The sequence below is a fragment of the Pongo pygmaeus genome, chromosome 1 (genome assembly GCF_028885625.2).
Source record: "Pongo pygmaeus isolate AG05252 chromosome 1, NHGRI_mPonPyg2-v2.0_pri, whole genome shotgun sequence".
Taxonomy (NCBI): Eukaryota; Metazoa; Chordata; class Mammalia; order Primates; family Hominidae; genus Pongo; species Pongo pygmaeus.
In genome coordinates, this window is record NC_072373.2 from 167,766,163 (window position 1) to 167,782,277 (window position 16,115).

Genomic DNA, 16,115 nt, shown 5'->3' on the forward strand with positions numbered 1-16,115 from the left:
ACATAAGGCTTTTGGTTTGCTTTTATTTGAAATATTATAATAGGATTCTGAGAAGGCGGATATTTTATTTTAAACAAATCTGATTGCATAATTTTACTAGTATTTTGATATTGTCTAATTTACTTTGATAGAAAGCATTTTAAGAAAAATATGTATGGGAAATTTTTATAATACTGTTTTTGAGAGTTTACTATATTCAAGGCATTGAACTTAGTAATTTACTTCCATTATTTAATTTTATTCTTACCATATGAAGGGAGACACTCTCATCATTTTTATTTTATAGATAAGAAATTGAAAAAGAAATTAAGTAATTTATCTTAAATTTTACAGCTAGTAAGCAGGAGAGCCTGGATTGGAACCTTAACTCCCATATTAGACAATCACTGTCAAAAATGATGAGAAATGGGTGATTATTGTACCATCATTTCAACTTCTCTATATATTTTGGAAAAAATGAAAAAAGGTGGAGGAAATATTCTCCTAAAACCTAAGCCCTTGAGGGTTGCAGTTTTTCTTTCTTTTCTTTTTAAAATTTTCTCTTGAAGTATTTAAAAAATACTGATATCTGGGCCGCACTCACAGCAATTCTGATTTAATTGTTTTAAGGTAGGGCGCTGCACATTTGTTTGTTACTGTTGTTGTTAAGCTTCCCAAATGACACTAATATCTAGACAGAGTTGATTACAGTTGTTCCAACTCTTCACTTTTACCTGTCTTTCCTTTGGTGGTTTCTGGTTTGGGTCTGTACTCATGCCCTGATACATTTACATCAGCTTGTCTTCGATTGTCTTTGCTATTCTTACCCTAATAATTCTTTGAAAATCTTTTACAACTTGCTTCACTTCCAATTATTAGATTCTCAAGTCCCCAGTCCAAATTACTGAATCGAATTTATAGAGATAGAGCCCAGGATCTGAATTTTATAAAGCTTCTCAAGTGATTCTGACCATCAGTCAGTTTTAGGAAATAGAAGAAAAGCCTCTGTTTCCTTCACCTGGAATCACAGTAACCCCTTTCAGACAGAAATAAACATAAATTCACTTCTGGACATATACTTTAGTAGTGTCTTAAAGAAATTTTAAATTAATGAAGATGATGATGAAGATATAATTCCTATAGACAGCCCCAGCATAATGTTTTTCCTTATAATATTTATTAATAAATAGTAGCCCATTATTATTACAAGTGCAGCTCCAAATCCATTATTAGGAAGGAGTAAATATTAGGTATCATTTTTTTCTTAAGTTTTTACTTCATTTCTCCTGTCTGTCCCTAAAAGAGAGTGAAGGTGGTAGCAAGCTCAAATAGAATTATGGAGTATCACTGCATAGTAGTTTTCAGTTGATGAGAGATGGAATGAAATTAAAGTTTATAACAAAGAATGGAGAGTTTTTCTTCCATTTTTTCCTTTAAACCTCAGTTAGATACAGAGGAGGTTATCTGTTGCTAACTTGTACTATCTTTAAAGAAAGTTTGGGGGTGTGGTGCTATGGGAACATTAGTTATTGGTACTTCAAGAGTATTCCTTTACATAAAGAAAAATTACCTTAAATACTATACTTAATGGTCTTGGCGATTTTTTTTAAAATTGTGTTATATAACAAGATAATTTTGATGAACTAATACTCTGTAGGTGCCTACAAATTTTGGTTGCTTTAACAGTACTAATTAAAAACATGTTTGCATTAGAAGATCTGAATTTCTTTAAGAATAATTTATAGCATGCAACATGTAATATTTCTTTCCTTTCAAACTGCTTTCTATTATATGCTTAGGGTTTAGATCGCTCCAATTCCTGGGTTAACACTGGTGGTCCAAAAGCTGCCCCATGGGGATCCAACCCCAGTCCAAGTGCAGAATCAACACAGGTGGTGTTTATATTAGAGGTTTCTTTATTGGCTGCTGATGTTTCCCTTTAGAACATTACTTTTTAGTATATACTATGATTTCAGTGGCTTGCTTTTTTTAATCATTAAAAAGTGTGTATTTTTGTTTACTTAGCACATTTTCCAACTACTATGCATGAATACCACCAATTGCACCAGTAATGTTCTTCTTTCCTATTTCCTATCTCTGTCTTCTTTCTTCCTTACACACCCTATCAATATTTCAGTGCCTGCTGCTTATGTAATTGATGGCTTTTATAACAGTTTCTTCTTTAGGGGTAGTACGTCTTTAATAGCAATTTTTAATTTTTAAATTTTTTACGTGGAGAAAAAAACCCAACAGTTTTCTGTTTGCTTTTGGTTTAAAGTGTAACTATTGTATCATTTCCATTTAACATTTACTATCTTGTTATTTTCTTCCTAATCACCGAATAGAAAGACTGGCAATAAGTTGAAATTAAATGTGAACAGTATATGATCCCCGTGCTATAAGACTCAATACCAGAAGCAAAAATCCATTTTAATTTGTACTGTGTTGCAAAGTATGAAATTTGTTATACCTTAGCTGAATTAGGTTTTGCTTACTTAAGACTAGTTGCTTGATAGCTAATACTGCATGGTATCTCAAAATATACTTCTCATCTGTGTTGGCTTTGGAGGGAAATCCTGTTCTTAAATAAAATTTTAAATTCCATTTCTAATATTGTAAATGATTTATATTTGATTTCGTTTATGACAAACCTGAATAGTAGTTTTTGATAATAATGAAAAACTGAAAGAAATTATTCTAAACTTTTTCTTTTCTTTATTTAATATAAAGTTACTGATTTTTGGTCTGAGACCAGTTGAGAAGTATGTTTTTACTTTTTATATATTTTTACTAGATATGTGCATGTATATAGATCACACAGATAAAAGTTTCATTCTTTGCAACACTCTGAATATTATATAATCACTGAAATACTCATCTTTAATTAAAGACCAAAAATATATAGAAGCCATTTTGATAGTATTTATGCATTGTCATTAAAGCAGCTTAACATGGTGAAAATGAGATGAGCAATAAAATAGATGGTTTTTGAAACCATAATAAAACTCTGTTTTAAACTTGTACATAATCCGTCAGCTGCAAAGTCATCCACTGCAAACGTTAATGTTATCTCGTCATTCATTCATCTTCACTCCATAGGCTATGGATCGAAGTTGTAATCGTATGTCTTCGCACACAGAGACGTCAAGTTTCTTACAAACATTAACGGGACGCTTACCAACTAAAAAGGTAGATTCATATGAAGACAATTCATAGAGGGGGAAAATAATTTCACCAATTAAATAGATGTAAGATTTCTTTACATAACCAGTATGAGATACTTATAGTAATTGCATTGTGCTTAAAATATATCTGAACAAGCGTTGCTTGTCTGATGCCTTTTGGGGCATATCTTGTCAATGTATACTTTTTTACATTATGATAATGTTTATATCTTTGGAACTGACTATTTTTAGAATTTAGTGAATTCAAATTTGATCATCAAATTTTAGTACCAAAAAAATGTATCAACTCTTAATTCTGTTTCTGTAACTGCTTCTGTTTTGTGTTTTAAATCTCCAGGGAAAGGAAGATGAGTTAGAAAAATTGTCACTCTTAGTAAGATATGTTGATTTGCTTCCCTTATGCACAGTTTTGTTAGTCCTTTTTCATATTAATATACACTACTTTGCAAATGCTTTGTATGCATATCCATTATAAGGCAGAAATCTTCTGCTATTTTTTTTAAAAAGACCTTACCTGAAAACTTGAAAATTAATGGCTCATAGCAAAGTTTAAATTTTAAAATGTATTTCCTAAATTGTACCAGCAAAGTTCATGCATGTATTTGCATATGTTTAAAAATGTGCTTAAGATACAAACAAAATGTTACTGTACTGTAAGTTTTTAGTCTAGTTTCTGTTTGCAGGTACAATTTAGGAGGCTATCTTCTACCTGTCCTTTTAAAATTACATTTTTCTGCAAGATAACATGTAATTTTTTCAGCTGTTCCACATACCACTGTCTTACATGCATAAATAGCCGTTTTGTTAATGGGTGTCTTCAGTGCATCATTGAATGGTTCACGTGCCTTATTTTGCTTATTCTCATTATATCTTCATTTGTATTTGCATTAGTATTTGGTTTATGTTATCAGCAGATTTGACTTTTATAATAACTTTGGATTTACTTCTGGATAGCTTTTTCATGAGGAGCTGGCTTTGCAGTGGGTTGTTTGCAGTGGCAGCGTTCGGGAATCAGCTTTGCAACAAGCCTGGTTCTTTTTTGAATTAATGGTGAGCAAAAACTGAGCAGGTTCTTTAATATTTTTTCTTAGTGAACAATTTTATGCTAGCTCATTTGTTACCTTAGAAATCTTTTTCTGTTGCACATCTTATGCTTTTCCACGTGCCTCTAAGACAAAATTACATGTGTTACATCTCTAAATAAACACTGTGAACACTCAACACAGTTTAGGTGGAATTATAAAGAGTGAGGCTCATTTTAACTCATTTTCTCAGGGATGGTTGCATAAGCTAGCTATATTTTCAAAGGAAACTTGTGATACATTCTTTGCTAGTCATTATACATGAAGTGTATCATGACAGTATTGTAGATTTTATACCAAAGATAGAAAGAGCTTTATAGATACCCACTGCTATTATTATGGCTAGTAAACTCTTAGGGAAGTGCCAGTTACAATCAATAAAAAAACAACAGTACTGGCTGGGTGCAGTGGCTCACACCTGTAATCTCAGCACTTTAGAAGGCCGAGGCAGGAGGATCACTTGAGATCAGGAGTTTGAGACCAGCCTGGGCAACATAGCAAGAGCCCATATCTACCAAAAAAAAAAATTTTTTAAATTAGCTAAACCTGGTGGCACAAACCTGTAGTTCCATCTACTTGGGAAGGCTGAGGAGGGAGGCTTGCTTGAGCCCAGAAGTTCAAGGCTGCAGTCAGCTGTGATCACCACTGCACTCCGCATGGATTACAGAGCAAGATCCTGTCTCTTTAAATTTTTTTAAGTACTTTTTGCTTAATCAAATAAGTGATACTTTTAAAATGAGTGAATTAATATTTTAATTAATAAATACATATATATGAACAGTTGACTGTTGAACAACATGGGGTTTAGGGGAACCGACTCCCCCACACAGTCAAAATCTGCATATAACTTCTGACTCACCTAAAACTTAACTACTAATAGCCTACTGCTGACCAGATGCCTTACTGGTAACATAATCATATTTTGTATGTTATTCGTATTATATACTGTGTTCTTAGAATAAGCTAGTGAAAAGAAAATGTAATTAAGAAAATTATAAGGAAGTTAAAATATATTTTCTCTTCATTAATTGGAAGTGGATCATCATAAATGTCTCCATCCTCATTGTCTTCACATTGAATAGGCTGAAGAGGAGGGGTTGGTTTTGCTATCTCAGGAGTGGCAGAGGTGGGAGAAAACCCACATATAAGTGGACTCATGCAGTTCAAACCCACGCTGTTCAAGGGTCACCTGTACATATAAACTTGTATATGTAAACACACACATATGTAAACAAAGGCAACAAACATTTATCAGATGGGCACAATATGCTAGTACTGCCCTGTGGCCTAGGTATTACTAAGGCACAGAGAAGTTAAGTAACTTGTCTTAGTATGCACAGCTTGTAGGTAGCAGGACTGTAATTAAAACTCAGGCATTTCAGCACTTGGGCCGTCTTCTTCACCTTCGTCTTCAGCCTCTATAAAGCTGAAATCACTGAAACTTTTTATTCCAAAAAAGAAGTATGTAAAAAAAATAAAACAAAACAAGAAAAAAGAGAAAAGGATCTTCCAGAGTATGTCATAGGGTGGTCCTCAGCATTGAATGTTACCTATATTATGGGTAAGAAAACATTTCTTCTAGAGATTTAATAATCTACAGAAAAAATAAATCAGGGACTATATATAAGTGGCAACTCATTTTTTTCCTAGAAAATAAACCTTAAATTCGTAATTTGTGTACATCTCTGCTTCTCTTGTAAGGTAAAAATTGTAATTTTCACTGTTTTTTAGTAGTCTTACGTATATGTTCAGGTTTCTAAAATACAAAATAGTCAAAAGACTGCAATTTAAAACTTGGCTGTGCTCTATATTAAGTTTAGGACTTTAGCTTCAATTTCCCTGAATTTAAAGTTTAAAATTCTTTGTTACCATTACCACAGTGTTATAATAAAGAATCTGCACAATATTCAATACAAATACAATACAATATAGTACTCATATTTATTGTATTCCCACTATATGCCATCATCTGTGTATTAGCTACTGAGTACGCTATAGTGAAGACAGGGTTTCTAACCTTTCAAAGCTTAGAATTTGGGAGGTTTGGAATGGCAAAATTATTGAGTCTTGGAAAAATTTAATTAAACTTTTTTTGGCTGGATGTGATAGATTACATGCCTGTAATCCCAACATTTTGAGAGGCCAAGGCAGAAGAAACACTTGAGGCCAAGAGTTTGAGACCAGGCTGGGCAACATAGCCAGACCCTGTCTCTATGAAATTTTTAAAATTAGCTGGGCATGGTAGTGTGCACCTGTAGTCCTAGCTACTCAGGAGGCTGAGGCAGGCAAATCACCTGAGCCCAGGAGTTGGAGGCTGCAATGAGCTGTGATCATGCCACTGTACTCCAGCCTGTGTGACAGAGTGAGACCCTGTTTCTTTATTTAAAAAAAAAAAAAATTTAAAGGTTGAAATTTTGTTTTGTTGACATACACAGAATTTTTTTGTCCTATTGTTAGCCAGCATAATTTTCTGAAGGTAATATGGTGTTTTTTTTTTTTTTAAGCAAATACAAAACATCGTAGGGAACTTTAAAAAGTATTTGAGAAGCTAAAAATATTTCAGTCATCTATTAAATTACATGCCACATTTTAAAAGTAGTCCAAGTATTTAGAGTTGTTGTAATTGTTAAATATATTCATAGGAAGTTAATAATTCATATATTTTTTTCAGGTAAAGAGCATGGTGCACCATTTATACTTTAATGATAAACTTGATGCTCCAAGGAAAAGTCGTTTTCCAGAACGTTTCATGGATGACATTGCAGCTCTTGTCAGCACGATTGCTAGTGATATAGTTTCACGATTTCAGAAGGTAGTCATAACTTTTTCCCCACTTATCTCTCTTTCAAGCTCAGATTAAGCTATCATACTTTAATTTTTGTTTTATGTTCTGTTTCACAGGACACAGAAATGGTTGAGAGACTCAATACAAGCCTTGCATTCTTTCTCAATGATCTGTTGTCTGTTATGGACAGAGGATTTGTTTTTAGCCTTATAAAGTCCTGCTATAAACAGGTAATACATAGTTAGGAATAATTAGTAATCAAATAATTTAAATACTATGTTAGTTCTTTTCAAAGTTAGAGCTAAGAGACCTTGAGAGCACATTTATATACTGATGTTAAAACAAAAAGTAGCCAAAGTAACATATTTTTATTAGCAAGGCGAAAGTAAGTTACACTTATTTTATCAGGACACAAGGACTGTGGCAAGCTGTTATCAGTACAGCCAGTATTTCCTTGAGTTATACTGGCCTACTCATGACTCTTTACTTCTCATTCTGGATCATACCATCAAGTCAGTAGTAATGTAAAGCAGTCTCAAGATGTCATGCAAGTGGAGCATTTGTACCGAGTGGACTTTTGTATCTTGAGTGATTTTTAAAGCAACTGCATTTTGCTGGGTATTCCTCCTAATCCAGCCCTGGACATTGTAGAGTTTGGAATTATGGACAAATGTTTACCCATTTGCCAAATGTTGTTCATTATCTTGACTTTACGAAATTAAAAGCATCCTGGAACTTTTCCACACATAGCTGATTTTGTTTTAAAAATTTTATCAACTGATTAGTGAAGTCTGCCTTCTAAAAAACATTAGTTATTGGTTCTGCTGGGCCACTTTGGTAGTAAACTGTATAAGCCTTTCAGAATTACCTTTTAAAGGAGCTTTAAAAATATACATATTTCTGAGTCCCATCCCAGATTTACTGAGAAGTTCAAACTTATGCTGGTGGGGGTGAGGAGCACACAGTGCTTGTGAAGCACCTCACAACTGGTCTACAGATTAGTTTTGGGGAACTAATAGTCCAGAATTCTATTTGGCAGTCTAATATTTAGAATTTTGAATATTCTATTGGATGTCTTTATTGTTTATTTCTTCTAATAGAAAATTTAAAACTATGCATGGGCACTCACCCACATGGAAATACTTGCAACACGATATGTATCATTTTTACCTTTCCCCCAAAACTTTATGTACTATTGCTACCAGAACTTATCCTGTCTTTATTCTTTAAGCATTGATCTCCTATATTTGTCAAACATTGAGCTAAGCTGTAGGGACACTAAAGCTATTAAATCAGTTTATAGTATGTCTCCTCAAGTAGCTTATGATGTTGCTGAGAAAACAGACAAATTATAAATACAGGTAAGCACAAACTGCTCTAAAAAGAATTGATAATTTCTTAAGGAGATTTTGGGCTGAGACAATGGGGTTTTCTAGATATACTATCATGTCATCTGCAAACAGGGACAATTTGACTTCCTCTTTTCCTAATTGAATACCCTTTATTTCCTTCTCCTGCCTAATTGCCCTGGCCAGAACTTCCAACACTATGTTGAATAGAAGTGGTGAGAGAGGGCATCCCTGTCTTGTGCCAGTTTTCAAAGGGAATGCTTCCAGTTTTTGCCCATTCAGTATGATATTGGCTGTGGGTTTGTCATAAATAGCTCTTATTATTTTGAGATACGTCCCATCAATTCCTAATTTATTGAGAGTTTTTAGCATGAAGGGTTGTTGAATTTTGTCAAAGGCCTTTTCTGCATCTATTGAGATAATCATGTGGTTTTTGTCTGTGGTTCTGTTTATATGCTGGATTACATTTATTGATTTGCGTATATTGAACCAGCCTTGCATCCCAGGGATGAAGCCCACTTGATCATGGTGGATAAGCTTTTTGATGTGCTGCTGGATTCTGTTTGCCAGTATTTTATTGAGGATTTTTGCATCAATGTTCATCAAGGATATTGGTCTAAAATCTCCTTAAGCTGATAAGCAACTTCAGCAAAGTCTCAGGATACAAAATCAATGTGCAAAAATCACAAGCATTCTTATACACCAATAACAGACAAACAGAGAGCCAAATCATCAGTGAACTCCCATTCACAATTGCTTCAAAGAGAATAAAATACCTAGGAATCCAACTTACAAGGGATGTGAAAGACCTCTTCAAGGAGAACTACAAACCACTGCTCAAGGAAATAAAAGAGGATACAAACAAATGGAAGAACATTCCATGCTCATGGGTAGGAAGAATCAATATCGTGAAAATGGCCATCCTTCCCAAGGTAATTTACAGATTCAATGCCATCCCCATCAAGCTACCAATGACTTTCTTCACAGAATTGGAAAAAACTACTTTAAAGTTCATATGGAACCAAAAAAGAGCCCGCATCACCAAGTCAATCCTAAGCCAAAAGAACAAAGCTGGAGGCATCACACTACCTGACTTCAAACTATACTACAAGGCTACAGTAACCAAAACAGCATGGTACTGGTACCAAAACAGAGATATAGATCAATGGAACAGAACAGAGCCGTCAGAAATAATGCCACATATCTACAAGTATTTGATCTTTGACAAACCTGACAAAAACAAGAAATGGGGAAAGGATTCCCTATTTAATAAATGGTGCTGGGAAAACTGGCTAGCCATATGTAGAAAGCTGAAACTGGATCCCTTCCTTACACCTTATACAAAAATCAATTCAAGATGGATTAAAGACTTAAATGTTAGACCTAAAACCATAAAAACCCTAGAAGAAAACCTAGGCATTACCATTCAGGACATAGGCATGGGCAAGGACTTCATGTCTAAAACACCAAAAGCAATGGCAACAAAAGCCAAAATTGACAAATGGGATCTAATTAAACTAAAGAGCTTCTGCACAGCAAAAGAAACTACCATCAGAGTGAACAGGCAACCTACAAAATGGGAGAAAATTTTCGCAACCTACTCATCTGACAAAGGGCTAATATCCAGAATCTACAATGAACTCCAACAAATTTACAAGAAAAAAACAAACAACCCCATCAAAAAGTGGGCGAAGGACATGAAGAGACACTTCTCAAAAGAAGACATTTATGCAGCCAAAAAACACATGAAAAAATGCTCACCATCACTGGCCATCAGAGAAATGCAAATCAAAACCACAATGAGATACCATCTCACACCAGTTAGAATGGCAATCATTAAAAAGTCAGGAAACAACAGGTGCTGGAGAGGATGTGGAGAAATAGGAACACTTTTACACTGTTGGTGGGACTGTAAACTAATTCAACCCTTGTGGAAGTCAGTGTGGCGATTCCTCAGGGATCTAGAACTAGAAATTCCATTCGACCCAGCCATCCCATTACTGGGTATATACCCAAAGGACTATGAATCATGCTGCTATAAAGACACATGCACACGTATGTTTATTGCGGCATTATTCACAATAGCAAAGACTTGGAACCAACCCAAATGTCCAACAATGATACACTGGATTAAGAAAATGTGGCACATATACACCATGGAATACTATGCAGCCATAAAAAATGATGAGTTCACGTCCTTTGTAGGGACATGGATGAAATTGGATATCATCATTCTCAGTAAACTATCGCAAGAACAAAAAACCAAACACTGCATATTCTCACTCATAGGTGGGAATTGAACAATGAGAACACATGGACACAGGAAGGGGAACATCACACTTCGGGGACTGTTGTGGGGTGGGGGGAGGGGGGAGGGATAGCACTGGGAGATATACCTAATGCTAGATGACGAGTTGGTGGGTGCAGCGCACCAGCATGGCACATGTATACATATGTAACTTACCTGCACATTGCGCACATGTACCATAAAACCTAAAGTTTAATAATAATAAATAATAATAAAAGAAAAAAAAAAAAAAGAATTGATAATTTCTTTTAAGAAGGAAGTAATATGAAGTTATTTTGGTGATATACGTTTTCCCTGTTTTATGAGAAGTAGAAATATTGATGCTATATTGGAAATACAAGAATGTGGCTTGTAGGTTAGTCAAATATGTTTATACAGTAAACCTTATAGTTTAAAATTTTTAATTTTATCGGTAACTCTGGAAAAAGGTGATACTGTTACTTAAGCCACAAAACCCAAACTGGATACCAAGTACTACCTCTTTAATTCTAATTGGCCATTCTGGTATTAGTATTAAAGAAATAATAGATTCTTACTTATGCATTGCTTACAAGGTGTCTTCAAAGCTTTACTCATTACCGAATCCGAGTGTTCTGGTGTCCTTGAGGCTGGATTTTCTACGAATCATCTGCAGTCATGAGCACTATGTTACATTAAACTTACCCTGCAGCTTACTTACTCCACCTGCATCTCCATCACCTTCTGTTTCTTCTGCAACATCTCAGGTATGCAAATCGTGTGAATATACATATATTTAAAGTCACTTTTGTGAAGAATAATTTTAAACAATGGAAAAAATAACACTTATTGAATAACAGCTGTATGATAGGCTCAGTTCTGAGTGCTTTGTAAGTATTAAGTCATTTAATCCTCAGAATAACTCTAAGAAGGCAAGTTCTGTTATACCCATTTTGCAGATTAGAAAAACAGAAACACAGAAAGGTCACTGAGTAAAAAGTGGCAGAGCCAGGCTTTGAACCAAGGCTTTATTCTAGAGCTCAAATTCTTTTTTTTTGTTTGTTTATTTGTTTGTTTGTTTTTTTTGAGAGGGAGTCTTGCCGTTTCTCCCAGGCTGGAGTGCAGTGGCGCGATCTCGGCTCACTGCAACCTCCGCCTCTGGGATTCAAGTGATTCTCCTGCCTCAGCCTCCCCAGTAGCTGGGACTACAGGTGTGCGCCACTATGCCCAGCTAATTTTTGTATTTTTAGTAGAGACGGGGTTTCACCATATTGGTTGTCCAGGATGGTCTCGATCTCTTGACCTCTTGATCCGCCAGCCTCGGCCTCTCAAAAGTACTGGGATTACAGGCATGAGCCACCGCTCCCGGCCAAGCCCAAGTTCTTAACCACTGTTTTATATTCCTTTCATAGACTTAATGCACATGTGAATGAATTCACCTAAATAAACTCACTAATTTAGATGTTTTCACAAATTGAGTTCTCTTGAAGCAGACACCAAGAATGAGTTTCAAATGCAAGATGTGTTTTAGAGATCAATACCTGTGAAAGGAAGTGGGGGATGAAGCATAATTGAACAGAGAAAGAAGTCAAACTGCAGTGGAGGCATGACAAAGCCCTGCTTAACTCTCTTGTATCCAGAAACCCCAAAGGAAACTAGATGAAAATTGATGGGTTTTTGAGTGGGTGGCACTTGACTTGAACAGCTAGTAGGTTCTCTGTAGATGAAAACGTGTTTTTGTAGCAGTTAATATGTATGTCCTCTTTTATAAATTGAGATTAAGAGATTTTGTGGTTTTAGCATCAGAGAAGCCTATATTTTCCTTTGTCCAGTGCAATACTCTTTCTACTGTATTATTCCTGAGGCAAGGAGGCTACTTTTTTTAAGCCCTTAATTTCTAAAGTGAAAGTTAAGACTTCTTAATTTTGTTTTCAATATATTTAATTCCTGAATAGGATTCTGTAGGTGATATCTCATATCCGTGATTTAAAAAACAAAATTTAAACTTCAGCTAGAAAGACTAGAAAACATCAAAGAGTACCCACAACTTTTCAGTTTATCTTTGTAAAAAAATCTTCTGGATCAGCCTATTTTTCCACAAACTCTTCAGTCTGGCTAGCGTGTCCTTAATCTAATGGATGAGGCTGGCCTTTTTCTTTCTTTCCCCATCCTCCGCCAAAGATGTAGCTACACAAAGACAGATTAATCATAAATATGGTTGCTAACACCCTTAAGGAAACATATTTGTTTATATCTAATTCCTTACCGAACATCTCTTTCAGCCAGGAAATGCTCATAGAATTTCTTCTGTTACCTTGTTGCCCACTTTCTCAGCTAGCTACATAATTTTCAGATTCTTTCAGATAACAGAGACATCACTCTTTTTTGAAAGGCTAAGAAGAGTTTTATATTCTTATTAGGAGACGATTTCGCCATAGAGAAATGTAAAATCTATTGTTGCACTAAGAAACATCACGTGAGTCCTCAATATGGACTGTATCTTGGAGAATGCTATAATATTTTGAAGTATTAAGACGTTAAAAAAAAACTCAGTAGACAACAAAATGATGGTAATTTTCCAGAGATAGTATATTCTGTGAAAAACAATTGTACTGGTGTTTTGAATTTCTCTGGAAACCAATAGCCTTGACTATGAATATTTCTCTTGTACTTTGGGGTAAGTGCAACTATGTCATTTGGATTTAGTTGCTTCTTTTTTCCATCAGACTGTGATATTGAAAAGTGGCTAAGAGAATAAAGGGGAAAATATGTAGGAAAGTATATGTGAAAAAAGAAATGTAAAATAATTAAATTTTCAATGATTAATTTCTATAATAAAGTAATTAACTTAATAAAGCAATCTCATCATAGTTTCCTGTCCCAAAAGTCTGAAAAGTTGCTTTGTCTTCAGTGTTAGTAATATAAAATAAACTACCCTAGGAAAAAGTATTTCATTTCTTATATTGCTCTGTCTGTAGGATGTTTTGTTGCACTGCTGTTATAGTCTTGTTCTGCCTCACTCTCCAACAGAGTTCTGGATTTTCTACGAATGTACAAGACCAAAAGATTGCAAATATGTTTGAATTGTCCGTGCCTTTCCGCCAACAACATTATTTGGCAGGACTTGTGTTAACAGAGCTGGCTGTCATTTTAGACCCTGATGCTGAAGGGTGAGTAGACCAGTTTTTACCTTGTAGAATACGAGTTTGATTTTGAACAGTGGACAGAAGTATTCCACTCACATTTCCTGAGGATTAGGAGAATAATCTTTCACACTCTTTTTCTACTTCCCTCTTCACTAAGTTTCTCACTTAATGTTATTTATCTGTTTAATCAATTTTATGAAAGACTTTTTCTCATATTTTGTCACCTCTGAATTTGGGATTTGTCTTAAAATTGGTGGCGTATCATGATTCATTTAGTAGCCTTTTTTTTCTTCTTAATAGTTTATAAAATAAATTATGCATATTAGTAGATGGATTTGTTGATATAAAGTAAATGCTTGTCATTTGAGGAAAATGGTCTTTTATTTGATTCCTTGTCAGGAAAATTTATCTTTTTTTGTTTGTTTGTTTGAGGCAGTCTTGCTCTGTCACCCAGACTGGAGTGCAGTGGCAGGATCTCAGCTCACTACAACCTCTGCCTTCTGGGTTCAAGCGATTCTCCTGCCTCAGCCTCCCAAAGCTGGGACTACAAGCACACATCCCCACACCCAGCTAATTTTTTTCTTTTTGTAGTAGAGATGGGGTTTCACCATGTTGTCCAGGCTGGTCTCAAACTCCTGACCTCAGGTGATCATCACCTCAGCCTCCCAAAGTGCTGGGATTACAGGTGTGAGCCACTGCGCCTGGCCAAAAATTTATAATTTGCCATCATACTATGTGGCATTTTATTTCAAAAATTGCCCTATAAACAAATATCTTTAGGTTTTAAAAACTTCCAAAGTTGTGTACATTTTTAAAGGATGTTTGGAAATTGATGTAGTTAGAAAAGTATATTGTCTGATGATGTGATTTTTGTTTGTTTGTTTGTTTTGTTTTTTTTGAAAATAGATCTCACTCTGTCACCCTCATCCAGGGTGGACAACAGTGGCATGATTTCAGCCCGCTGTAACCTCTGCCTCCCAGGCTCAAGCAATTCTTCTGCCTCAGCCTTCTGAGTAGTTGGGACTACAGGCGAGTGCCACCACACCCGGCTAATTTTTGTAATTTTAGTAGAGATGGGGTTTTGCCATGTTGGCCAGGCTGGTCTCCCAACTCCTGGCCTCAAGTGATCAGCCCGCCTCGGCCTCCCAGCATGCTGGGATTATAGGCGTGAGCCACTGCACCGACCTGATGATTTGAATTTATAGAAATAGCTTGATGTAGCCAGGTGCAGTGGCTCACACCTGTAATCCCAGCACTTTGGGATGCCAAGGCAGTCAGATCACTTGAGGTCAGGAGTTCGAGACCAGCCTGGCTGACATGACGAAACTCCATCTCTACTAAAAATAACAAAAATTAGCCATGCATGGTGGCTTGTGTCTGTAATCCCAGCTGCTCAGGAGGCTGGAGCATGATAATTGCTTGAATCCGGGAGGCAGAGGTTGCAGTAAGCCAAGATCACACCACTGCACTCCATCCTGGGTGGCAGAGCAAGACTTCATCTCAAAAAAAAAAAAAAAGCTGATATGTTGTGGTCCAGCATCCCATATGGGGTATGTCCATCTTAATAGTATGACCATAACTCATTTAGGTGATAATGGCTTAAAATTTTTTTTTCGTAGTAGGAATAATACAAGTTTATAATGCAGTTTAGCCTCATGCAAGAACTCCAGAGAACAAAAAGAGATACTTTAAATAGGTTTTTACAAGGGTCTGCTGATATATTTATTGAATGAATAAAAGAGGAGGTATGTCAAGTTCTTAGCAGTATGTCAGGGGCATAGTCAATACTGAATAAATTGTGAAAGGCCAGATCTGCAACTGAAAGACATGTGTTTTTTATAATGGCAACTTCCTAAATTTGGAATCTATTTTAAAGAAGTAGTTTTTCACCCTGTGTTCTAAACAGAACTGTAGGGTCCTGAAGAGGTGCTTAATGGGTTTCTGTGTAGATTGGGGTGAGCAGTGTGTGCAGACTTTGGAGTATAGAGAGGGCAAACTAAATGGGTGAAACTCTGGGCCTTCTATGCCTACTTGGCACCACTTTTGTATTTTGCCATTTGACAAATGACTATGATGTCATTAAAAAAAAAATAAAAGAATCTGTTATTTGTGGAAAAAACACTCTAAAAACAACTTATCTAAACCTACTAGCTTTTTAAAATAACTGGTATAGCTCACTCATTTGAATCTGTATTTTCAATATTTTTACTTGGTATATGAAGGTGTTTTTGGTTACAATAAATAGAAAATTCTTCCTCCAGCTGGCTTTATTAAAGGAAGGAAATTTACTATTTCAAAATTGGAAGAAAGATAGGATTTTTAT

At 35.4% G+C, this 16,115-nt stretch overlaps 1 protein-coding gene across 11 annotated transcripts in view; it reads left to right on the forward strand.

The window, feature by feature from the left end:
- Positions 1-16,115, forward strand: part of DOCK7 (dedicator of cytokinesis 7) — a 240,872-nt gene that overhangs the window by 146,601 nt on the left and 78,156 nt on the right. For 4 of the 11 annotated variants that reach the window (XM_054484551.2, XM_054484560.2, XM_063654806.1 and 1 more), the window contains 7 exons: positions 1,779-1,871; positions 3,079-3,168; positions 4,119-4,214; positions 6,918-7,058; positions 7,148-7,261; positions 11,243-11,413; positions 13,677-13,816. In XM_054484551.2, the coding sequence (XP_054340526.1) occupies positions 1,779-1,871; positions 3,079-3,168; positions 4,119-4,214; positions 6,918-7,058; positions 7,148-7,261; positions 11,243-11,413; positions 13,677-13,816 (845 nt within the window). The remainder of the gene's footprint in view (positions 1-1,778; positions 1,872-3,078; positions 3,169-4,118; positions 4,215-6,917; positions 7,059-7,147; positions 7,262-11,242; positions 11,414-13,676; positions 13,817-16,115) is intronic. The other 7 variants (XM_054484567.2, XM_054484572.2, XM_063654818.1 and 4 more) reach the window with 4 other exon arrangements.